This window comes from Ruditapes philippinarum, unplaced genomic scaffold (genome assembly GCF_026571515.1).
Source record: "Ruditapes philippinarum isolate M1 unplaced genomic scaffold, ASM2657151v2 ctg3763_1_1_1_1, whole genome shotgun sequence".
NCBI lineage: Eukaryota > Metazoa > Mollusca > Bivalvia > Venerida > Veneridae > Ruditapes > Ruditapes philippinarum.
Genome location: NW_026862030.1, coordinates 115,363 through 142,434, shown reverse-complemented (window position 1 = coordinate 142,434; position 27,072 = coordinate 115,363). Strand labels below are relative to the sequence as shown.

Here is a 27,072-nt window from a genome sequence, read left to right as displayed (position 1 = left end):
TTAAATTTTCTCTTTTATTGTACTTTAATTAGCATTGTACTAATTTACATTATTTGCTATAAATAACAAGTGTAAAAATAAAAATATATATTTTCTATATATACAAAAAAAACCCAGATATTTCCATAGAAGTGCATAACTAATATTATCATAATTGTTAATAAACATTTAAAGTGTAATACAAGTAATAACCCACATGAATCCACATCATAACAAACCTGAAAATAACAATACACAAGCAACACACATTGAATTTTGTTTCACTTAGATTTATGAATGCTTCAATTTGAAACTTTTCAGGGTTTTCTTCTATAATTGAAACAGTTGAAATTTCATGACAGATTGTCAAGTTCATGAGAGATTGGCTAGAGTCCTGCATCTTTGAAAACAACAGATATTTATTCATATTATAACTTTAAACAATTACTATATGTGATTAAAATAAGCTTTTATAATTTGATGTCATTCACACCAACCCTTTAAAGGTACATTTATATACATGTATATTTGACACATTCCAGCTATACTGTTTGAGGAACAAAGCACTAGTCCCTCTCTGAATAACTTATGCGGAAGTGAGTGCCTGATTCAAACCACTGACTTTCATATCAGTAAGCTGATTGGATAGCTCTTCACATTAAATAAAGGAAAACTTAGAGATCTGACCCTACAACAATGAGAAGCAAGTGTTTCTAAGTCATAACTTCTAAGCCATGTTTAATAGGCTTTAATATCATTTTATCAGTCAGATCAATCAATGACTACATGTATAACCAGTCAGTCATGGTCAATCAACTCAAACATTATGATACCAGTCATATTCATCAGTAACGATAGCCACTTAGCCATGGGCTTGAATATTACCATACTTGTTACATCATTAGAATTAGAATTAGTGACCATTAAAATTCAGCCATAGTCAATAGGTTATTATAATTATTATCATATCAATCACATTCATCAGTGAGCATAACCACTCAGCCATGGTCAATAGGATTTATTATAATTTTATCAGTCCCAAACCATGACATTAAACATAGTTTCATTTTTCCTATCATTTTATCAATAATCAACATACATGTGCCTGCAATGTTGAAAATAAAATATAATTATATACTGTATACAAAGTGATGACAGGTTGTGTGAGACCAAAATTAAAGTGACATTATGCTCATATTTTCATAGTCAAGTTGAGATGAACTGACTATATATTTCAAAATATTGACTGTTAAAATAGTGATTGACCATCAGTTCACAATGAAAAATGTTTAATATAAAATTAAAATCTGCCTAAAATATAAAAAGACTGTCCCATTCTTTTTATGACCTGAACGTTACAAGTAAATTCAAATGGTTATTTACGAAAAATAATTTGGATCCATGCATTGTTTACTGTTAATGTGAAATATTTTTTGATATTTAAAGGAATTATGGCAAAATAAAAACTTATTTTGACTTTCACTTGTTCACTAATTTATACCCTTGGATGGGCATAATGTCACTTTAATGCTTACCAAACTCCAAGTCTTGTAAATACCATAATATATATGCTTAATTTGGTTTACACATAAGCTGTACCAATGAATCACTGAGATAATGTTTTCTTCATGTATACTTGAGTCATTACAGCACTTATTTTCACACTTAATGTTGTTCTAACCAGCATAGTCAAATCTTTCAAAAAAGATATTCACCAATGTGCTTCAGTCAAAATCAAAGTAACAATACAATATACATGTATATTATATGACAATAAACAAGTTTTCACATTGATTGTGATTATGAGTGTAATATTGCATTCATTAAAAGTAAGCACCATTGCCTATATCTATTATCACAGGACGCTTTATGGTAAAATATAATGTCTTAAACTTCATCTGTTCTTTTCTGTGATTTTGTCGAACATTGCTCTTACATTTTGACAAATCATTTGTGCTTGTTCCTGAAGTAAAAAAAGATTATTAAAACTGATAATTGACTAAATTACCAATGCATTTCTGAACTGGTTTGTTTGTTTTCTTGTTGTTTTCATGCGGACTTTTACTCACTTTTTGGTCATATCTCCGCAACTGATCCACTTCTCCTCAAGTGACCAACTACAAATCTCACAATATCTGAATCAGCAGTTAGACACATATGAAGTGAGACACATATGACCAAAAGATACAATGTTCAAGTTCATTTGTCACAGACAAATTATGTCTTGACTGATGAACTAACAAATGACCCCCGGATTAATAATCCCATTCCCTCTTGCTGAGCTAAGTGGACAGACTGAAATGATATGCTAATAATTAAATGGTATTTCCCCTATAATAATGTAACATCTAATGCATCTGTTTCTTTTTTTTAAAATCAAAGTACAATTAAATGGATTTGCCTAAATTAATGGCAAGCATCATAAGATTGGAGATGCATTATGTAATATGTACATACAAAGATATAAAGATGATAATCAAAACAATTAATTCCAAAAATCTTCATGCTGTCTACATGATGTTAAATATCACAAATATTTCTCAATGTGTTTACTCAATATTGATGTGATAGCTCTGAATTCTGTCCATTATAAATTCCCTGCCAGTCAATATTAAAGAGACTCCACCACTAATGTTTTAGAAATAACATCATTTTTTGAGATATATGCAGCATTTGATGTATAATTTTGTGGATATTTGATGTATAATTTTGTGGATATTTGATGTATAATTTTGTGGATATGGAACAAAAACTTGTATGTGAAATATCCAATCATTTTCCCACTGTGATTTTTTTGTTCAGAATAATTATTTTCTGAAAAATACCTAAAAATACAAAGAGCGTTTAAACACTTTTTACTGAATCTGGGTACTATTGCACAAAAAGTATATTTCTGCTAGTAGTTTTTTTGCATATATTTCTGCGACAGTTGATTTGATCTATGTTTTAATTCCAAATTTTATGTCTTGAGTCCATTTAATCATCCAAATGAGGAATAACAATTTCTGTCACCTTGGTACAGTAACCGGTTAGCTCCTATTAAATCTAAAAGGTGTTAACCTGTTACTGCACTAAGGTGACAACTTATACTATAAGATTATATGAAAACGACATGATACATCATTACAATGTACATGTATAATAATAATAATAGAAACACATTATGGACAGGGTATTACCTCTGAAAGACATTCAAACACATATGCACTGAACACAGATTTGTTGACATTTCCAATTTTAAAGGCGATATTATTCACACTTCCTCCGTCACTGTACTGTACAACCTGTGCTATCGTATGTAATGGATGACGCTGCAAAACTTCCTGCAAAATTAATTTAATAATGGCACTCAGAAAAAAAATTTCAGTCACAAGCCAGGAAACTATAGTGTACATTATCTTTCAGGTAGTGTCTATCAAAAACTTGTTCAAACTTGGGAATTTTCCTTCTGTACTGTCTTCCTTAACTTTGATAAAGATAACATTGAGCTACATTTATTAAAGTTAATTCACTGGAATATTCATGGTTAAAGTCATAAAGCACTGAGTAGCACCACTGACCTTTAAGCTAGCTGGATAGATTTTTCACATGAAAGAATTCATAGAGATGGGATTTGAGCTCACAGCTGATTGAATATCCAAAATGCCATTCAATATTGGCATTGAAAGGCAAATGATTTAAAGTAATTTATTCTATCGATTTTGTAGAGGTGCAGGCCATGATTATTTCTTGTTCTACTAGTATTTGGTGTATTACCAGTTTTACATTGTACCATTAACTTGCTGAAATTTTTGTAATGACCTTGCCCAGCTTTAAAATTGGAACAGTCTATTAAAAGTTTAAGAGATTATATATCAAATCATACAAAATGTCAGGGCAGCTATAAACCAAATTAAGCCTTGTCAGAGTGAGTGATTAGTGGCAAAAGTGAGGGTTCAGTCACATACATGTATAAACAAAATTTATTTTTTTATTGCTTTTTTCATTCTGTATTAGAACTATTCTGTTTTCTGTTGAAAGCTGCAAACTTAAGTTTATTGCTCATTTTTATGGTGCCGGAGGAATGACATTTGCGATATTGTAGTTTACCATATTGTAATAAAACAAGACATTGTGACTGGTCAATCAAGAACCTAAGATCAGTGGACCAGCAGCTCTCCATATTGTGTTAATCAGACAGGCTCCCATGCTGTTGACATTATAAGATGATTGAACTCAGTTTAGAAAATCTATAATGTATATTTTCTTTAAATTACTGTGCATGGATTATAAGAGTTAATTCGGCATGAGGATAAGAAACAACAATTAATACTTGTGCTTTCATGTCTAATACTTTGACACCATGTATTGAGACACTAATCTTTACTTTATCATCTTCCTGTGGGGATATTGGTAACTTTCCCTCAATCTGTAAAACAGAATCAAGATAATTTGAATTACACAGTAAGTTTGATATTCAGGTACAGAGTTGTTTCCCTTGTTTAAAAAAAAATACATGTAGTTTATATTTAGTTTTCTGAACAACTGTCAATGACTACAGGTAATTAACTGGGACTGGAAAAATAATGGTTTACTGTAACATAAATTGTAAATGTATAGACAATTATATTTTAAGGTTAAAACTCATGCTTACTAAATAACAGAGTTTGGTAAGATAATGGTACTAACCTGAGATTCCTCTATTCTATCCACGAGTTGGGCCTCCCTGTCTCGTGTTATAGAATGACTCATGACAATATCTGGAACAATGCCAACAAAATACACCTCATACAGCTGCTTAAACCTTTCACTGCCATCTTTACTGTCCTTCAGTGACCCAGATTCATTACTTGACGAGTGCTGTAATAAAAATTCAATTTATTTCAAGAGCTTGATAGAATCTACATGCATATCAAAACTTTTGTAGCCTTTAAGTTCTTATAAGTATTCATCAACTTCATGAGTAATTTGTATAGAATTGATAATGATTCAGGGCTACAGATAACATTTTGTGTATATTGGGTAATTACCCCTTGTTTTGTGATCTATTGGGTTTTTTCTATTTTCTTAGAGTTATTTCTGTATTTTTTACCCTACCCTCTCTGACCAATTTGGGTTATAAAGCATGAGTTCATGTATTTTACCCCAAATCTCTGACCTTCATTGTACATTGTTGTAGGTTTTGTATGCTTTATGGTTTATTTGGCCTAGGAGATTTCCAAGGTGCCTGATATAATTTAAAGGTTAAAACAGTCTGAAACAGTATGATCTGCCTGATGTACTGTATGTACATGTACAGTGTTAAGTATTATTTACGTCATTACGCACCAGTTCAAATGTATTTTGCATCAACAAGAATTTATTTACTTTTTCTTACCATTAGTTATTATTTCTAAATTGTGTTTTTTGACATTTTAAATTTACTTGGGTAATAACGTAAATCTGCTGATTTGCCCACTTACGATCAAAGGGATCCGGCACAGTGTTGGGATAGTGTAAAAAAATAATTCTAGAATTTTTTTTACACTTTATATATAATATATAGACAAGGTGTTGAACTCGCCAAATCGGCCGAATGCCCCTAGTCCAGTATAAGTCAAAATTACAAAGTCATTCTTGCGTAAATCATATAAAGCTATATATCAAATTGCAGCTAAATGACATCACTAGACGTTGACAATAACATTACTGTCCCCACTTAAATCGTTCTACGTGAGTCACGTACGACTAGCAAGGACACACTGTATTGGCTAGCCGTATGGCATTTTCAAAATTAGATTTAAGTCGAAAATGCATATGTTATTTTATGACTTTAAGCGAGGATTTTTAAGCAAGAAACAGCAAATGTCTTCGTATGTTTACTTTTTAGAGATTTATCTCCTTGTTGGCTACACTAAATAAAGTACCAATATATCGATCATTGTCATCTCAAGACATTGAGAAAAAAATAACGTTTGGTCGCAGTTAAATAACATCAATTTCTTAATCGGACAAAAATCATAATCGATCATCGAAAATAATCGAACAACCCTTTTCGATCAATCATCGATTATAATTATAATCGAAATATTTACATTAACAAAAGTTAATATGTACATGTACATATCATGCTTTAATATTTATAAGAATTCCATTAATATTCTGTATTTTGTGTAACTACCACTTTGTCAGCTGAAATACACTAGTTTAAAGATCTTCGAGTAAAATATTTTAATCAAATAAATTTATCAAAATCTATAAATTAATGTCTCAATTTGAATAAAAGAATGAATAAACTATGTATGGGAACTTCCGAAGGTGCAACCTATTATGGGGACAAGTAAATTTGGTCCTTTCTTAACTCAACTACCAGGATTTTTTAAAGACACTACACTGTATATGTTCATATTCATTATTGTGACCCCCTATACAGCAGTGTGTGGAATAATTTCATACATAATCTCCTTTGTGTGTGATCAAAACATGTTTATTTTATATGTTCAAAGTGACTGTGTAGAAATTCTTAATTCTCTAATGTCAAATTTGAACACAGTATATCTTTAAATTTAAATGTCTCATTGTCAACTATTAACTCTGTGGTCACCAGTAGTCACCAGTATGCTTTCATATTCCTTTGAATGAAAAATCATAGTGTAAACCAAAGATGGCTTTAATTTATTGTTGTTATAATTACAGTAAGTCACTTAAAGTAACAGCAAGAAAAAAAATTACCGATGATCGATTATTAAACTTGTAATCGATCATCGTAATCATTTCCTATAAACGATCAATTTTCGATTATACTCGATCATCGCTTAATCCCTAATTGAAATACATGTAGTTTACAAGATATTGATGATAATCCATTTTTGTTTCATTAAGTTTAATTTTCGACACCTTTAAAATGTAAAAATTATTGTTGTTGGGCTCCGATTATTGCGTCAATTACCGACCGTATAGAAGTTTGTCCATCATTAAGGAAAGTTTGCATGTTCCGTGAAATGCATTTTAAAATTCTATTGTCAGTCGCTGGGTAGTCTTTAATTTAGGCTTATTAATTGATTATGCTTTTATGTTCGATATTTATCTATTGAATTTGTATTTGAAAATTATACAATTATTTTTGCTTTTCAATTTTTTTTTCAATGTTCTTTTTATTTATTCCACTCGGACTCCGATTATTATTTATTCGATCCATTTGCTTAATTAACAAAAATTCACCTTTCATACAAATAAAACAACAAATCATAATCATGAGGAACAAAATAACATATGCATGTTCGACTTCCATATATAATTTTGAAAAGTGCCGTACGGCTAGACAATACAGTGAGTCCTGGCTAGTCGTACGTGACTCACGTACGGCTAGAACTTTTGGCTAGCTGTACGGGCCCGTACGGCTAGCCACTTTCTTTTGAAAAAAATACACTGTTATTAAAAATTACAAAGCCATGTTTTCAATTTAAGCGGTACGTTACGATACCGAAATCAACTTGATTTCGGTAAAGTTACCGAAATCAACTTTTCATTACCGAAATCAACTTATAAAATCACAATTAAGCGTTTTATTATATTTTTTTCATTATAATATATTACAATAGGTTAAGTTTGACTTCCATGCAAAAAATCAGTTCAAAATAATTATTAATAATGAAATTAGAAACAAATAACTAAATATGAAGTCAGAAGATTATTCCCTGATTTGTCACGAACCGAAATATATGTTACAATACCGAAATCGACTTGTAAAATCATAATTAAGCGTTCTATTTTATTTTTTTCATTATAATCTATTACAATAGGTTTAGTTTGACTTTCATGCAAAAAATCAGTTCGAAATAATTATTTATAATGAAATTAGAAACAAATAACAAGATTACTTCCCTGATTTGTCACGAACCGAAATACATGTTTCCATACCGAAATCGGCTTGTACAAGTTAAAATAAACATTTTAATAGATCTTGTTTAATTAATTAATATAAAGTCATTCAAACTGAACCATAAACAAAGGAAAATAATATTTAATTATAAAAATGATGATGTTATAGACGGACATGTATATTATATCATGATTACTTCCCTTGTTATTAATGTGTTGCAATACTGAAATCAAATAAGATTTCATTTCAAAGATGAGAACAACCCCTAAATAATTTGCATGAATTTCAGAAATAGTTGATTGGAAATTATCACAGTATTTAATTTAAATCCAATGATTATGATTTGATTAAAATAAAAAGACGAAGCAGTAGCCATTCATCATAACACCTTTACTAATAAGGAGCAAGCATACACGTGCTCGGACAATAGAGGTGTTAGTTGACATAACATACTCGTTCACCGCAATCCTTTAATATACATCGGCGCATGGAAACTTTAAAGTATCCAAACAACATAATTAGACATGATTATTTTTAACATGAAATTAAAGCTGCTTGTCTCCATTAAGACAAAAAGTACATTACAGTTTAATATAAAATGACGTATAGCGACCATCCCTATATAATATATATCAAAAGACTTTTTTTATAGTTTTATAGTATAAATATTTCAGATCTACTAGCTGGTAAAAATATAATATTATATTAAATAAATTGTCAAAAGATCTGTTTTAACTAACATATAGGGGTGGTCGCTATACGTTTCCGTAGAAAACATTTCGGTATACATTGTATGAGACAAGGTGCTTTGATATTATTATTACCAAATTGTATATCAGTTGTTCCAAAAATGTATGCAATTTTTGATGTCCCGGATACTTAACTACATATTCTACCTATTGAAAAAGTGTTAAGTCATGATTTTATGTTGATCGATTTAAAATCATTTTAAATTTCATATCTGTAAACAGCATAAATTTATGGAATGACTGGTATATATTTATATGATGGGAAAAATGGAACACTTTATACTGACAAATTTCAATTATGAAATGTTGTAACTTGTACGATTTGACACGTTGTGTATTACTGTATTAAGTAAGGTGTGAAGTAATTAAGACAGGAGGTACATTTGGCATACAATGTATGATTAAACTTTTGTAATATGTTCTAGATATGTGACATGTTTAACATTGATGTTTATGTATTAAGATGATATACTTATGTATAAGTCTAATAAAATGTCTGTTCTGTTCTGTTCTATGTTAAAGATAAAAGATTATAATGAACCATCTGTTTATGTCGTAATAAACATTTAAATAAATGACTAAAATTTAAAAATATTATGATAAAGAGTCCCCATAACATATGTTAGCGATTTGTTAATATATAGTTTAACTGTTCAATAAAAGAAAGACACAAACTTTCCAATTTTACTGCCTGATACATTATACAATTTTTATGGAACATTTTTAGAGCAGTCGAATTATATATCTGTATTCAAATTTATAATAGAAAATCATAAACTTCTGGTTAAGTTGGATATTTTTTCTTCATAAAACATAAACATGTACAAACTTTATAAATATCTTTAACTTATATTACAGAGTATTTTATTTTTCCATCATAGTCCGATCATAGCTTTTTAAAAATACGATTTGATTAGACAATTGTTATGCACGACAATCACATGCAGATATATAACATATATATTATCTACTAATTATAGACATAATTTAAACTTCACGGCTGATTTCGGTAATGCTAAACACATAACGGGTTTAGAACAAAGGGAAGTAACTCAATAATTTCATTTATGTTAATAACATCATTAAAATAAAATATTTTCAATAGATTTTTTAACTGAAAGTCTATTTCATTATTTTTCATCAAATAACAAAGAAATAATAGCAATATTTCAACTAGTTTGGTTTTTACGAGTTGATTTCGGTAATGAAAAGTTGATTTCGGTAACTTTACCGAAATCAACTTGATTTCGGTATCGTAACGTACCCCAATTTAAGGTGATTCCGCTTTGTCAGCCATGTTTGTTTTCACAAAGTCTGTCCAAAGTGAAAGTAGGCCAACATTCATATAACAACAAAGCTCACATTGTTATATGATCAGCCATTTGCAAGTACACTTCCAGTTCTATATTTTAAAGACTATTTTAAACAGACTTTAAAAAGGATTTTGCCATTCATGAAATGTGCATAAAACTTTGCAACAGAATGTTTTTGGTCTTCAGAAATGTAGCACATTCAAGGTAAATATTCTTATTGTAATCATTTTTATTTTTGTTTATAATTGTCCTTAAAATATAAACCTGGAAGTGTACTTTCAAATGGTTCATCATTTTACAGTAAGAGCTTTGTTGTTATATGAATTTTAATTTTTGGCCTACTTTCACTTTGGACAGACTTTGTGAAAACAAACATGGCTGACAAAGCAGAATCACCTTAAAATAGCATTAAGGTCACGTGTCACCAAATGTCATGCAAGACAGGACATATGCGTAATTAAATTAAACGGTTACATCACACATGATCTGAAGTTAGTACAAAATATCCGAATTGATACTATCCGATTTGACCCAGACTTCATTCATTTTTCACTGTTTGAACCAATAACAAATTTATCAGAAGAGCCTTTGTTAGAATCTTATATGACTTACGTATATATCATCAGCCTCTTTTGATCCGTGATGTGAAAGCTTAGGCTTCTTTTTCTGAAATCCTTGAAACATTTTTTTTTATTTTTTACATACCGGTGCAACATAAAATTTAAAAACTGTGGTAAATTTGACTTTGAACACCTCTAAATATTTTCGACAATGCAGGCAGGTGCTTACGTTTGGAATAACCACGGATTTATATTACAGGGATCGGACACTCCTAGTTAACCCTATATAAATGCTTAAATATCTTGTCGTGCACCAGATAAAGGTACATCGATCGATGTAATATAAATCCTTGGAATAACTAAACGTGTGATACTCTTACGTTTTTTTTATAATAAAATTGTCGATTCGACGGATTTTCTGAAAAAAATGGTCCGAGTGGGAGCATTCAGCAGGTGCGCGATTACATAGTACTTATCCCCACGATAACACACGTTTTTACATTTCAAAATTATTTTCAGACATGTACATGTGTTAAGTGCTAATCTGTTCTTAAAACTTTTATTCCATACTTATATGAATAATGCTGCATTAATTAATCAATGCATATTTTAAACCCTTAACTATTATAACCCTTTAAGAGAGCTGCTAATTTGAATTGCTTATATCAGTTTAAATTTTACATCATTTACGCTTCCGTATGTAAAGTAAAAAAACAAGTTCAAATGTAAAATAGAGAAAATAAGAATCCCCAAACAAAGCACAGGCTGCTATGATCTTTGAGAAAGGTTTTGATATGGATGCCAAACACTAAAACAGTATTCTAGAAAGAGGCGTACATAGCCGTTGTAATCAAAGCGTTAATTGTTGGAAATATATGTAAGTATCGATCATCTGTTGCTAACTTATATCACGGATTTATATTGTACGTAATATAAATCCGTGCTTATATTCATAAATATGAATAAAAAATGAACAACATAAAATCGAAAAAGAAAACACAACATCCCCAGCCACGCGGCGTGCACAAGTATGTATGTAATAAACACGCACGCACGCGCGCGCGCACACACAGGCGCACACACTCACACACATACACTTACAACTCAACACTTAATATTTTGTTGTTAAATAATCAACGTCGCCGAAGCCTAGCGTATTTGTTACTTTTCGAAGTTGCGTGATTAACCTTGTTGACCTAAAACTTTTCAAATATTTTCTTTAAACCGTAATTTTAAATGAAAAGCCAATCGGAAATTGTGACATTGAAAAACCAATTTTTACAAACAAGTACTTTTTTGTGGCTTAACTTAAGGTACATGTATTGATATTGTCCCTTGTATATTCAATAAATTGTGAAAATTTAGACGTCTACAGTATGCCACTTAAGCAAACTCAATATTTATACATTGTATCTTATCAATAAGTAAACAAGAACAGTATGCAAATGTGTTTTTGCCACGCGTGTCTGCCAGTTTACCTGTATGATAAGATTTGATAATGGGTTTTTTTCAGGACTTTAAATATTTAAAACACTTCAATTAATAATTACCAATCCATATTTACTTAACATAATGTAAATACATAAATGAATACTGTGCAAGATTTTAATTGGATATAGTTTAACCGATTCCGATTAAGGAAGAACTGCAGATAGTTAGTTTATTGGTAGTGTCATGTTATTCTAAATGATTAAGATACACATGTATTGACTGTATTCTAAAATTTTACTACTAGTTTGAAAATAACTACTTAAATAGTTTCAGCCAAGGTCCTATAACTGAAAAATAATACCTCTTATTAGTGTTAAGCTGTAACTGTATACTTTTCCATTCAATTTTCATAAATAAACGGATACAATCATAAGAACTTAGATATTCAAATGTGATTGAGTGTACTATATGAAGTACATTTTAGAAAAAATGTCAAAAATTCACTCATACTCTGAGGATGTCGACACTTCTCTATTTCACACGATAGATCGACATGCACAGCAGGTTTGTGAACTTTTCATTGTTTATTTCGTTTTTGTTTGTTTTTAATAAATTTATACCATCATTCATATTCTGGCGAATTACAGTATTGTAGTTAAAAAGATTTTCGACACGATATTAAAAAAAAATGACATGTTATTTGGCAAAAAATTATACCAAATTATTTTTTTAATTTATTCTAATAAAGTAATTTACATCAGGATTTTAGCTTTATGTACATCATATTTTATGTACATCAACAACATTGCAATGTTAGTAATTGGTGCCAGAAACTAGATTCCATTTCATAAATGAATATGATTTTGCCTATACGTTCACGTTACAAACAATAATATAGCTTTGTAAAATACATGTACAAAATCGACACACATTACTTACATAGTGTACAGTTTATGGTATTTGCAAAATCGATCGTAATTACTTTAACTACATATATATATTGTTCTTAATAGAATCAGGATGTAAAAAACAATGTACTTGATCAATTGACACGGATACAACGTTAATTGTGGACTGATATTCTTCCTGCAAGTTTATGTGTTCTTCACATACAATGCATATATATATATATTTTATAATGTTAGGTACCGATGCACAACATTTATTCGGAAGATGGTTTGGTGCAGTATTTGGAGGATCCAATAAATAAAGATGACAAAAACAAGAATGTTTATCTTGCAAGGGCAATTATTGCTTTCCTGAATGAGATAAACATATCTCGAAGAAAAAGTACATTCAAAACGTCGCAATCAATGGCAGCGATTATATATGGCAGTGCATTTGATTCGTTTACAACGCTTTGCCGGTATGGTGTTTTAGTATAAAGCAAAATTTTACGAATTGTTTGAACATGAACCGAAGTCATCCCTTTCTTTATCCTTTGTGGTCACGAATTTAAATACAGAATTCCATCATAAATAATTGTTAAACACGAATTGCTGATGTAATTAAGCTATGTTATGAACATTAATATCAATTCTAACAATGTAATGGAAACATGTGATCTATTAAATAATTGTGGTTGAGAATCTTATCAGATTAAGATATATTTGTTTATTGTATATCAAGTATATTGATATAAGATTTTTACAAATGATTTATATAATGAAATTTGAATATAAAAACGAATACGTATGATAATGAAAAATAAAAACCAACATTTATCATCAAACAGATAGGAATGAAATGCTATAAAAAATCTGGTTTTAAATATTTCAAGCGATTTATTTGTTTATTTGGTTTATTTTGATGTATGGAATTTATCTCCCTTTGCAGTAAAGCAGAAATAGAAGTTGAACTAATAACTGGAAAGTTAAAAGGATTAAAATATAGGCCAGGAGCAGAAAATGAGGAATATTTACAGGAAGGTAAATGGTGTGCATTTAAATCAAAAGATATATGGCATCTCGTCCATCCGCAATGGTCAATTAGTTCATGTTTTGGCGTTGGTTACGGTGGATATACGATTGAAGGAGATGGTCATATAAATATACAGCAAGTTGCTGAAAGCAAAGGCCAGACAATAAACGTGTTTAATGATTTCTGGTTCTGCACAAAACCGGAGATATTTATTCACCACTGTTACCCAGACAACCCGGACTGGCAATTATTACCTGGAGAGAACAAAAGTCTGGTAGATTTCTTCTCTTTACCATTCTTACAACAGGGATACTACGAAGCAGGATTGGAACTTTTGTCCGAACGTTCATGCTCGTTGAACTCGACTAAAGGTGTGTGCATTATCACGTTTGCTGCTGACAAGAACTCCTCCAAAAATATGGAGTTTAATTACACACTTTCAGTTGTTGACGGTGATATATCTACAGTTAATTGGAGTGACCTTAGTCAGCTTGTGATATTTATCCCAGAACTAGACATGTACACATTCCGGATAAGCTTACCTGTTGTAGGTACTTACCTCTTCGAGATCATGGTTATTGCTGATGATATTGTAACGAACGCCGCATGTGCTGATTTCAAGATAACATGCACCGAATCGTGTAAAAAATGTAGGAAAGTCCCATTTAATGTTGGAATTGAAGGTTTTGGATATGGACATGAAGCACAAAGAGCAGGTTTGAAACATCCATCAGAAACAACACCGGTGTTGGTACTGAAATCACCAGAAGATGTTGTAGGCAGTGATTGTGAAGATGAAAGCATTGATTTCCAAATAGACAGCGATCGTATTGATGAAGTTGAGTTCTCTTCGGACATTATCGATGGCAACGGCACAGATGCAGTGAGAACACGTATGATCCATTTACATATTTAATAAGATATTATCCAAATTTAAATTAATGTTAAAATGTAATACTATGTATACTGTTATTTTACAATTACTGCAAACATTATGTAAACATCTATTGGTAATCGCAATCACCAATCTATCTACAAATGTAATTATATGCTTATATAAAGAGGTTAATTGGTGATTTTAAAAAGGGCTATGCTTTTATTTCTTTTCAAAATTTAAAAAATTTCTAAATTTTAAAAGTTTAAGATTTTTTGTTTTAAGCACTCCTCCGGGTTACTTTTTTTAAAAAAAAAATATTTTGGGGGTGGAAAGAAAAAATTTTATCAAATTTTTTAATTTTGCTAAAAAAAGGGTTTTTTTACTTGAATAAACCCCAAAGCAGATTTCTAAAATTTAAAATTTTTTAAAAAAAATTTAACCACTTTAATTAAACCTTTTTAAATTTTACTTTATAAAAATCCCAAGCAAATGAAAATTTTTTTTAAATTACAACCACATTAAGACAACCAAAAATTTTAAAAATTTTTAAATAAACTCATTCTTTTAAAATTTTTTTGGGATAATAAGTTTAGCTTCTGAATTTCCCAAAGGTGGTGGCCCCTGAACATTCTGAGGGACTTCCAAAAATTTGTTAAATTGCCCTTTTCATTAAACAAAAAGCTTTTTGGGATAGTACGTCAACAGGAAAGATGGGGCTTGAGCGAGTATATTGGCATGGCCAGGATGATGCGTTATTTCACACTTGTCTATATGCTACAAAATGATGCAGTTTAAAAGTATTTGTGCATTACTCGGAAACTATCATAGACTACAAACGAAATCACCTTTTTCGCACGACGCCTGATATTTTAATTCTTTATGAAATATTTTTTCTCGATGTTAAATTTTGTTTTGATGATTTCATTGCCGAAGAACCATTTAGCACTTGCGATAAGTTGTATTTATGAACAACTAAGAAAATATAAATATAATTAATTATAATTGTTTTACAGGTGCATATGTCGACAAAAAGAAAGGAAAATTGATAGTGAAAGCAGGAGCAAAGAAAGCAGGCGATTTTACATTAGCTATAAAATCTAGAGAGAAAGAGGATTTTGGATCTGAATTCAAAACAATTCTTAACTATATTGTAACAACTAAATAAGGAAAAAAAGCAATCCCACAGTAAGTGTTTTTGGGTATCACCCCGGGGTTTGTATAAAGATTAAAAACCCGACTTAATTCGTTATTTAAACTTAAAAGGGGGTTTAAATTTAAAAAGGGGAAGGGTTTTAATTTAAATAAAAACGCAAAAATAAAATGTACTCCCCAAGGTATTCTAACCAATTTTTGGGTTTTAACCTTTTTGAAATTTTTTTTACTTTTTTTTAAAAACCTTTAATTTAAAATTTAAAAAAAAAAAAGCTTTTGAAAATAAAATTTCAAATAAAAAAAAAAATTTTTCAATTTTTTAATCAATTCTGTTATAATCTCAGGTCATGGGGAACAAACTAACAAAACTGTTTCATTCAAATATCATTTTTATTATGAAATTTTACAAACACAAGCACGCTTTCACTAGATCTTGAATAAAACCTTAATGATGATAAATTATTTTTTATTTGATGAATAATTTTATATTTGTTCATAGGCAACCATGGAAAACTTGTCAAGCAAAGGATGAAAGACATTACAAAGGAGGAAAAAATAATAAATAAAACGAGAAGGAAAAACGAACTTTTAAATGAAATCAAACATATGCAGTCTAACTAAAGACCAAGCAAAAAGTGATGTTTTGATTGTTAAACCTGTGTCATTTGCTGCCCAATTTTAAATAAAAAAAGGAAAAAAAAATTAAAAATTTTTAATTTATTTTGTTTCTTTTTTTATTTCAAAATAAATTTTAAAAACCCGTTTTTTAAAAAAAATTTGGAATCTTTACCTTTGGTTATTTGAAATCCTTTTTTAAATGAGTTTTTAAACCCTTTTTTGTTTTTTGAATCTGACTTTTTTTAATTACGACCTTGGGACTTTTGTGCAAAAAGAACGGGGTGGTTAAACCCGGGGGGAGTTAATTTTTGGGGCCCCCAGGTTGTTTTTAAATAAATTTTTGTTATAAAAAATTAACCCTTTTTAAAACCCTTTAATTTTCAACGCGGGGCAACCAAACCTGGGGTGCGAAACCTACCAAAGGGCCCTTAAACTCTAAAAAGTAAAAAAACTTTAAAGGGAAACCCGGGGAATTTAAAAATCCCATTTTCCCAGCTTTCCAAACCCAAGGGGCGTTTAAATAATCTTTATCCCTTTAAAAAAAATTATTTTTACCATTCGGGAATGGAAAATACCCGGTAAAAAAAAATTCCGGGGAATACTGCCCCTTTGAAAGAATAGAATGTCCCAAAATTGAGGAAATGGGTTTTTCTGGTAGAGGGCCTTTTTTGGGTTAATTCGGGGGAAATTTTCATTTTTGGGATCTTTTTTCCCTTTCAAAAAATTTTATTTTTTGGGTTTTCCCGTAAAATTTAAAAATGGTACGTTAAAAATTTTTGGGAACCCAAAGGCCATAAATTAATTTGAAAATTTTGAACAAAAAGTTTGGGGAAATCACCAAATTAAAAAAGAAAAAAAAATTTTTTTAAAGAAAATGATGAAAAAAAAGAATAGGAAAAAGGGGGAAAAATTTTTTTCAAATTTTTTTAAATTTCTTTTTATTAAGCGACATAAAATAATCCTAAAAATAAATAAAAGCTAAAAGAATAAAAAGGGAAAAACTTTTTTAAATTTTAAAGGGGAAAATTTTCCAAAAATTTATTTTTTTGGGTACGCCCCCAAAAGGCCCAATTTGAATATTTTTTGGGTTTAAAAGCCCAATATTTGGGAAGAAAATAAAATATTGCTTTTTTGGGAAAAACCAAAAAATCCCAGGGAGTTTTTTTAAATTCAAAAAACCCTTTATCTTGTTTTTAAACGGATTTTTTAAAAAATTAAATTTGGGGGTTTTCGGCAAAAAATTACAAATGGAAAAATTATTTTTCCCATTTTGGGTTGTGTTTATTTTAAAAACAAAATTTAGAACAAACCCAAGCATAATTTTAAATGATTTTTAAAAAAGAAAATTTAAAAAAAGGGAAAAAAAAATTGGGGAAAATTAAGCTTTAATTTCTTAAGATGGATAAAAAAGGGATTAACAATTTTCCCTTTTAATTTTAAAAATTATTTTTTAGTTTTTTTTTACCTTTAAAAGTACTCTTAAATGACGGAAATAAAAATAAAAATTTTTTCCCCCTTTTTTTATTTTTTTAAACTTAAAAATTAAAAAATTTAAACAATAAAAATTTAAATTAATAAAAAAAAACCAAAAACTTAAAGAAAATTTCTGCGAAAACGGTTTTTTTTGTTTAAAAAAAACATTTTTTTCCGGGTTTTTTTCCCCTTACATTTTTAATAAGGGGGATAAAAATTGATAACGGGGCTGTTGGGGAATTAAAAAGTTTTTAATAAAAATTTTAAAAAACGTCTAATTGGAAAAAAAACCATAAGGGGGGTTTTTGCAACCTTTTGGTTTTGAAAGTAAAAATTTGGCGAGCTTTTAAACCCCCAAATGTTTTTTGCTTAAACTTAAAAAATGAGGCCAAACGGGGATTTAAATCAGCCCTCCGAAGCGGGGCGCGCTCCCCCCTCGGCCAAAACCCCATTTTTTGTGGGGGGTTTTTTACGGCCCGTTTAAACAATTTAATTCCCCAAAATTTTAAAGGGAAATCTTTTTTAAAATTTGGGCAAAATTTAAAAAAACCGGGGGTTCAAAAATCTTTTTCCCAAAAACAAAATTAAAAGGGGAACTTTTTAAAATTGGTGGGAAAAACCCTTTATAGAAAAACAAGTTTTAAATTAAACCTTCCCCTTTGCTTTGGGCCCCAGGCCATTTTTTGATTTTTATTGAATGGAAACTTGAGAAAATTTTTAAAAGGAAAAACCGGGGAAAACCTTTTCTTAATTTTTGGGGGGGAATGTTAAAATGATTTTAATTTAAAAAAAATATTTTCCCCAAAGTTTTTTCAAAAAAATAAGGGGGGATTTTTTTTCCGTTTAACAAAAAAAATTGGATATATTTTCCAAAAACCCTTGATAAAATGCCCAAAAAATTTTTTGTTTTTAAAATGTTGAAAATTTATACAAAAATTTGAAAAAAAAAAGTTAAATTTTTAAATTTAATTTTTTTTTCAAAAAAAATTTTTTCATTGAAACCAAAGATTTAAGTAAAGAAAAAAATTTTTGCCTTAAACCCTAAAATTTTTTTAAAACCTTTCTTTTAACCAAAAGGAAAAGATTCTTTCCGGAATTAATTTTTTCCCAAAAATTTTTTAAATTTTTAGTAGCCCAAAAAGGGGTTTGGTTTAAAAATTTTTAAAAAAATGGGGGAAAAGGGGTTTTCCCCAAAAAAAATTAAAGTTTAAACTTTGGGTTTTCTATTTATATTTCCCTTTTGTTTTTTTTTTTAAAAAAAAAATGAAATATATTTGACTAAATTTTGCACCATTTTTCCATGGGAAAAAATTAAATAAACTTGTATAATTTTTTTATTTTAAGGGTTTAAAGTTGCCTTTAGGGAGGGTTCAGTTGCCTCACTTTTGGAGTACTTTAAAGAACCGTTTAAATCGAAAAACCGAGAATCGTAAATATTCCTTGGCGTGAAATTCTTCTTTGGGGTTTTGGCCCCAAAACATGGAAACCAATCTTGGGGACGGATTTACCTGAGGGAAAATTAAATAGCATTCTTCAAAAAAATACAGGCAATCTTTTGCGCGCTGTGCGAGTAAGTACCCCAACCGTCAAAAACAACAAAAAAAATTCCCAAACTGATAAAAAATTTAAAAAAAATTTTTTCGGAAAAAAAAAATTAAAACGTTTAAAGAGGAGAAACAAACAAAAGTTAACTTTTAAAAAGGGAAACGGGTTTTCCCATGAAAAAACAATGGGATGTTTTTTTAATTTTAAATTGAAAAAGAAAAACAAAAAATTGATTCCATTGGGCTTTTCCCAAAAAAACAGGGACATCGACTGTAAAAATTTAAAAAATCAAAAAAACATAATTTTACAATAGAAAAATTTAAACGAAAAGAAAGTTTTTTTCCTCAGAAATAAAATTTTCTTTTAAAGACTCATAATTATGATATTTAATGGTTAAAAATTTTTTAAAATTATTCATACAATCCCTTTTCAGCTTTTTTCGCTTGAAAATGTTTTCCCAATTTTTTTTAAAAAAAGAAATTTATTTTAAAAATTAGTAGCCACAATCCCAGTATTTAAAAAATATTTGTTAATACCCAAAGAAATAGCACGAGTAGTAGAAGGGGTATTAGGAGTATTTAAAAATTTAATACTAGAAAAATTTATTTAAATTGTCAAACTAAGGGGTGGGGGGGCTCAAAAACCTTTAAAAACCCAAAAAAAATTTAAAATATTGGCCCAACCCCCAGCGCATTTTTACGGGGTTTCATTTTATAAAAAAACCCTTTGATTTAACCTGTTTTGAAAAAAAAAAACAAAAATTTAAATTTTTGGGTCTTTTAAAAATTTTATTATTGGGTATTTGGTAGTGGAAAGGGTAATGGAAAAGGTTGGGTATTTAGCAGTGGGCAGAATTTCAGTAGTAGAAGAAAGCTTTAAAGAAAGCAACAGTGCAGTAAGTGTGGGTGGTAGTAAAATTTAGTGGTATTTAAGTAGTGGTATTTGGGGTTTAAGGGGGTGGTAGAAATTTAAGTGGTATTTAGGGGTATTGGTGGAGTAAAAAGTGGGAAGTAGTAGTAGTGAAAATTGTAGTAGTTTGGTAAGTAAGTGGGTATTGGTATGGGTAGTGGTAAAAAAGTAGGTAGTAGTGGAGTAGTAGGGGGTAGTGGAATTTAGTAATAGTAGTGGTAGGAAAGTAATTTAGTAGAAGAAGTAGTATTGGTATTTAAGTGGAAAGTGGTAGAGGTAGTGGTTTTGGGAAAAAATTTGGGTAGGGGAAAAGTGGTAAGGGTAGAAAAAGTGGCAGTGAAATGGGTAGATCAGGGGGCAGTAGTTTAGTTTAGGGGGTGGGTAAAAGTAGTGGTGGGAAGATTTAAAGGGAAATAGTATTTAGTAGTGGTAGAAAAGTGGGGGGGAAGTGTGGAAAGTGATAAAAGTAGTAGTAGAAATTTGGTAGGGTGGTATGGTATAGGGGTAGTGGTGGGGGTTTGGGGGTTTAGTGGGTAGTGGTAGGTTGTTGCGGAAAGCAGAAACCCGGGCAGCAGTAAGTAAGAAACAGCAGAAAAAAGGGGGGAGTAAAAATTTTAATTTCAAAGTTAAAAAAAGAAAATTGCAAAAGTGCTGTTTGTTGTATGATCTTTTGAAATTTTCTTTTTAAGGTCGGGCCCCAAAAATTCAGCCCCCAAATGGTGGAGGGTATTTCAAAAAGGCTATAGGTTTATTTACCAGGCCCATGGATGAAAAGCAACAAAAGGTATAATAAATTTTTGTTGAAACACATTCAAGTCAAACGACCGCTGGCACATTTGTTATGTTTGATAGAGGTATCTTTTCCAGGACAGGATATTCAAGAGGAGGTGAAATACTTTTTAGAAAGTGAAAGGGCAAACACTTCTCAAGGAGACAGAAGAATCAGTAGGAAAAATTGGTCATTAATATAAACGACTTTTTTGGTTTTGTCTAAACCCGAGTATATATATCTTCTATTCATTCCCAGATGATCCCGAATGGCATTGCTTCTTCCAATCGCCAAACGCATAAGCAAAGCAGAAATTCTGTTCATCACCGGCTCTTTCAATATTCCTTTTTTCATTGCGGAAACTTCATATGCTAAGCTGAACACACTGGATTTTGATTCCAAAAATGGAAAAATGTACCATTTTTTTTGGGAGGAAAATTTAAAATTTGATAAAAAAGATACATGTCAAATGACGAAAACGGTTTTTTTCTTTAAAAAAAGTTTTAATTTTTAATTTGAATGAGTTTGATGCACGAGATTTCCCCTTTTTTGGGTTTTTAAACCCCCAAGCTTTAACCTTCACCTTTAAAATCCGTTTCCTTGTGGCACCCAGAAAATTTTGAAAATAATGTGTCAGCTCCGGATAAAAAAATTATGGTTGTTATTTGTTTGCAAAATTCCCAAAATTTACCCTTTGCAACCGACCAAAATTTGGGGAAAAAAAATTTTCCTTTCAACGGGGTCTACTGGATATGGGTTGGGATATAGCATTGACTTTGGTTTTAAAAAACCCGTCACATTTTTTAAAAAAGCCATGTTGAATGGGGCCCAAAAAAGAGAAGAAAGATATGCCCCCGAATAACATTTCAGATGGGCAGCGATAAGAAAAAAAGCGAATTTTTTTTCTGAAATATTTTGGAAAGAGGAACACTTTTTGAAAAGGGTAATTATAGAAAACAAAACATTTTTTAAATTTTAACATATGCTAAAATTTTTTTTGCGTAAAACTTTCAGGAAACTCCAATTTTAAACTTTCCGAAATGGAAATGCAATAAAATAAAAAGTAGTTCTAAAAACAATTTTTACATATTGAAAACCCAAAATTCCCGCAATAAAAAAAAAAAATATTCATTTTTTTAATATAAAAAGGTTTTTTAAACACCAGACTAAAATTTAAATTTTTATGTTTTTGGGGGTCAAAATTTTAAGGGTGTTTCCCCCAAGAAAAAACTCCCAAAGTAAAAAAAGGGGGTTAACTTTTTTAAAATTTTAAAAAATGACAATGAGGTTACAATTATGATTATGTAAAAGTTTCATGATAATTAACTTATTTAAGAATGTTATAGTGTTTAAAATAGACTATGCAGTAATGAACTGATCTCTCCTGGAATTTTAGTTGTTACAAAGACACGTGTAGACAAGGTTCATGGTAAACTTCATGTATCAGCTGGAATGAAGAAACAAGGAGAATATGCTTTGTCAATAATTGCTAGAGATAAACGAACAGATAAAGTACTTTACATAGAATTGTGAACTATTCTTCTTACAACAAATTCTACAGAAGAGATGGTTAGATTTTTATAATTTAATTATAAGCAGTCTCAAAAGTATATAGCTACAGAAACATGAGCTTAATTTTTTTTTATTTTCCAGTTTCTTGGTCTTAAGTGTTCGCGCACATTTTGAACAATGATATTATCAAGTTTTTGTCATTTTTTAAGTTTAAAAATTTAAAAATTGCTTCTTGAGTTTGTTGATTAATGTTAGTACAAAATGTATATATTTTTTTCTTATTATCATACCATCATTTCAACAATATTTTTTATGATTTGTTTCATAAAACTGATATGTAATATGAAAATTCATCAGAGGAAATGAAGTTGCAGTTGAAGAAAAGAAACAAAGAAATGACACTACAATCTAAACTGCAAAAACGTCACGAAAAGAAAGATTCTCTGACAGCAAAGATAAAGGACATAGAACTTGAGATACATAACCTTAAGAACTCATGTAAGTATTTAAGATAAGTGAGATTAGCTAAACTTAATTAGAAAAATGGTCTGTTGACAAATATAAAGAACATAGGAAGATACGATATGAAGGAAGTTTTGAAAGTGTCGGATCTTTGAGTGACATGATACATTTAATTGTATGCTAAAGAACAGATGTAACAATTCTTTACGTTATTTTTTTCCATTTATCTTACTCGTAGCTGATGAAATAACGGACGATGTGATAGTCAAAGAAGACATGATAAAAATCAAATCACCAGCAACAATGGCGAGTGCAACAGAAGGTAAGATGCTAATACTGGTCAATACGTCAAAGGATTTTCACTTTAACGTCATATACTGGACATGTATTTATCCAAGGTGCCTGCAAAATAATGTTTAGCCAAATTCCGAAGGTGATTGATTAATGACATATCTATCCTTATAGACAACAACATGTACATTACAATACATATTAACTTTCCTTTTTGTTTTCAGGTGCCAGTAGAAATTCTTTAAAAGCAGATGTTTCACAATCAAATGCATGTGTTGTTCTGTGAATCCCTACTTATACAGAGATAAGACATGTTTCTGAAGAGCCAACTTACTTGATATTCCTGCAGTGTCAGAATGATCCATTCTAGACCGACTTCATTCTTAAACAAAATGAGCCGCGCCATGACAAAACCAACATAGTTCGTTTGCAAACGCACTATGTTGTTTTGTCATGGCGCGGCTCAAATATTGACATTAATTTATGGTTTAATTCACAACCATTTAAGTCTGGAACATATACATGCGATCAAAAGAAGAGTGCTGTGTATTTCTAATACTACAACAGTTTCATTTAGGTGTTTTCGTATCTAAGCATTTCTTAACGTGGTTTATTCTTTATGGTTTAACATTTAATAGAAGTAGGACACATCCAAATGCGAGTGAATTCATCATAAAAAATTAACGAACAGTTCCTTTTAGTAAGTCACTACTGCATATTCTTTATATCTTTACATGCTTAATCGCAGTACAATTTCGATAATAATTCCTATTGATATATCAGAGGGTTTTATATATTCAGTCAATATATTTCTTAAATTTGTAATTAAAGAGAAAAGGCCTAAAGTTTGAAAAAAATGATGAAACGTATCAAACTCACTGGAATTTTTCTACTTTCTATATCACTTCACAATATAATGTATTAATATCTGTTCTATTTTGTTTTGTTATATATCTGATATATTTTGTTCCCATGCACTCATAATCTTTAAGATCCATAATATTGTAATTTCATTAAATCTACTGTGTATCAATTCATAACCTCGTTGTATTATCATTGTACTTTAATTGTAAACTTGCTTTGCATGAAATTAAGTTTGTATCTTTGCTTTTAAAATCTACATGGAAATTTATTGTATTTGAACATCTCTGAATTGTATTACACAATGTAAGATATTTTACAGTGGTTCAAAGTAAGTTAATGCATCTAACAACGATATATATCCCCAACCATACGCGTGTTAAGATACGCATGCACATTTTGCACATGTTTTTGTTTTGTTGGTTAAACTTTGTTTGTTTGTTTGTTTGTTTTTGTTAAAATAAGATGTATCTACTGAAAAGTGGATAAACCGCAATCCACCCTATTCAGAGAGTGTGATTTTTTAAAGTAAAATTACTTATGTATATGTTTATTCTAGTTGTTCGTTACATATATCCTTTGTTTCGACAGTAAAATATTTTCACATTACGCCTCAAAGAATTTTTTAAACTATACTAAGAATCAGACATATCTCATATAACAGTGGTGTGTATTTTATGTTCAATTGTATTTTGAAATGTAATCATATAATCTTAACGTTTAAAACATGTATAAAATCGTTCTTTTTATAGAAATGTCTAAAATGAGTATATTTGTGTCGTAGAATTATAATAAAATAAAATATTGTAAAACAGGTCAGTATCTGTATTCAAGATAACAAGTTATTATTCATTTATTTTCTTTGTGAAACTTCAAAATTTATGTTTTATTTACAACCAGAAAGTCATTATCATATCGTTTAAGTGTAGTTTTGTTTCAATAGCTGGTTACCATTCACTTTAATCATTAGCTATTATATAATATACAGTATCAACCTTACAGGTTATAAAGAAACGAAACACTATGTCAAGTTTTAAGGGTGGGTTTCGTTTACACGTACACATAGATATTATAGATATAGAGATATGGATATTTTGATGTTGTTCTTGATTGATTGTACCAAATTTGTAAAAACAATCTACTGTAATGTTCAAAAAGGTAACTGTTCAATAGATTGCTATTTCAAAAACTTACAATAAAAAACCTTTTCAACTGAAAGGACAGATGGCTGTTGACAAAAACAGTTTTTATAATTAATTAGGTCTTAATCCTAGAATGATAGAGGACAAAACTTTCTCAGTTTTTGTCTGCACTGCAACATAAAACTGGAAAAACAAAAGTCCGATAAGTAACAATTATTTTATTGTCTAAGTAAAGCAAAAACTATATCAACTGCTAGGATTACAAGGACTCAACACCTTCGTCAAGTTATTCCAAAATCCCTTAATGCATGACAGAGGTATAAAACGGATAAGATTTTCAAACTGCTGATCTTTGACTTCAAAATGGGACCCTTGACCTTGAAGCTGGTGGTATAGGTTTTGCGCATTAAACGACATCTCAACATGTTTCAAAGTTTATGCCAAGTCATTTCAAAGTCTACTGATGCATAACAGAGGTATGAGCTGGAAAATAGTTTTCAACTGCTAACCTTTGACCTATATGTGTGACATTAATGTAAATAAGGTTAAATTAAGCCAAGTTTACTTTTTATAATAAATACGGTAGTTATTTTCCTTAAAGGCCAAAAAAAAATCCTTTTGTTATCATTAACATACCATTTCCTAACCAACCTGTATATAAAGTACAACTTAAGTCTCAAAAAGGTCCTGTCAAAACCCTTCACAAAAATATGCTTCTTCCATTTATTTCTATACCTAAAAAAAATACAAATTTACCTGTTAAAAATAAGCCTAAACCAAAACCTAAACGTGTTCCTATACAAAAAAAGTATGATGCTGATTCTAGCTCTTCTGAATCATCATCTGGTGTATACATCATACCACAAAGAAAATTTCCAGTTACTCGCAGTCGCAATACTGGCGTTAATTATAAACATTCTTCTCATGCTCCTTCTATTTCTATCCCTTCATTTGTTCCCAGGATTCACCCCAATCCTGTAACATATTCCCCAAACAATGTCTCAGTTACTCCAGTAAGTGTACCAGTTACTTCAGTAAGTGTTCCAGTTACTCCAGTAAGTGTTCCAGTTACTCCAGTAACTATCCCAGTTACTCCAGTAAGTGTTCCAGTTACTCCAGTAAGTGTACCAGTTACCCCATTAAGTAAACCAGTTACTCCAGTAAGTAAACCAAGTACTCCAGTAACTATTCCAGTCATTCCAGTACATACGCCCGTTTTATCTTCACGCCCTATCCCACGCCCTAAACGTGTAATACATCCACCAAATAGGTATGAAAAATGGGTATAATTGTATAATGTTGTTTCATTTTTTATGCAGTCCTTTTAAATTTCACATGGGTCCTATGTATGAAGGTATATACTATGTATTTATTATTTTCAAGTAAAATTAACAACTCTACTGTATTGCATTATTTCTTTATATTTTACTGTTTAACTATTGCAAAATAGTTATAGGAGGGCAGTATATCTTAAATAATATAATATATTTATGTCGTCATATAAATATACAGTGTATTGCATTTTTGTTTTTCAAATTAAACATAATGTTATTTTTTTTATAAATCCAGGTTTCATTAATAATTGTTTAAAAAAATGCCGGTGTCATTTTTAACTAGAGTGGGGAGTGTGAAAATAAGGTTAAATTAAGCCAAGTTCACTTTTTATAAT

General features: G+C 30.0%; 2 protein-coding genes across 2 annotated transcripts; one reads left to right on the top strand and one right to left on the bottom strand.

Annotated features, from left to right (window-relative positions):
- On the bottom strand, positions 1 to 10,644 carry LOC132717719 (integrin beta-1-binding protein 1-like). The gene is made up of 5 exons (XM_060701266.1): positions 10,494 to 10,644; positions 4,648 to 4,818; positions 4,292 to 4,387; positions 3,159 to 3,302; positions 1 to 1,942 (listed from the first exon to the last, which is right to left on the bottom strand). The coding sequence occupies exons 1-5, from the start codon at positions 10,563 to 10,565 to the stop codon at positions 1,874 to 1,876; spliced, it is 552 nt and encodes a 183-aa protein (XP_060557249.1). The 5' UTR covers positions 10,566 to 10,644; the 3' UTR covers positions 1 to 1,873.
- Positions 10,645 to 11,657: 1,013 nt separating this feature from the next.
- LOC132717721 (kyphoscoliosis peptidase-like) lies at positions 11,658 to 15,834 on the top strand. Its single transcript, XM_060701268.1, has 4 exons — positions 11,658 to 12,436; positions 13,018 to 13,238; positions 13,709 to 14,685; positions 15,683 to 15,834. Exons 1-4 carry the CDS (start codon positions 12,341 to 12,343, stop codon positions 15,832 to 15,834), a joined length of 1,446 nt encoding a protein of 481 aa, XP_060557251.1. The 5' UTR covers positions 11,658 to 12,340.
- The last annotated feature ends 11,238 nt before the right edge of the window (positions 15,835 to 27,072 follow it).

What these genes read in the sequence shown, in the direction of transcription:
- LOC132717719 (XM_060701266.1), bottom strand. Translation starts at nt 10,565, where the DNA reads ATGTTTCAAGGATTTCAGAAAAAGAAGCCTAAGCTTTCACATCACGGA. An exon ending in ATAGAATAGAGGAATCTCAG is followed by an intron (nt 4,388 to 4,647) that starts GTTAGTACCATT and finishes TCTGTTTTACAG; the next exon opens with ATTGAGGGAAAGTTACCAAT. An exon ending in TGTTTGAATGTCTTTCAGAG is followed by an intron (nt 1,943 to 3,158) that starts GTAATACCCTGT and finishes TTTTTACTTCAG; the next exon opens with GAACAAGCACAAATGATTTG.
- LOC132717721 (XM_060701268.1), top strand. Translation starts at nt 12,341, where the DNA reads ATGAAGTACATTTTAGAAAAAATGTCAAAAATTCACTCATACTCTGAG. An exon ending in TCGTTTACAACGCTTTGCCG is followed by an intron (nt 13,239 to 13,708) that starts GTATGGTGTTTT and finishes CTCCCTTTGCAG; the next exon opens with TAAAGCAGAAATAGAAGTTG. An exon ending in CACAGATGCAGTGAGAACAC is followed by an intron (nt 14,686 to 15,682) that starts GTATGATCCATT and finishes ATTGTTTTACAG; the next exon opens with GTGCATATGTCGACAAAAAG.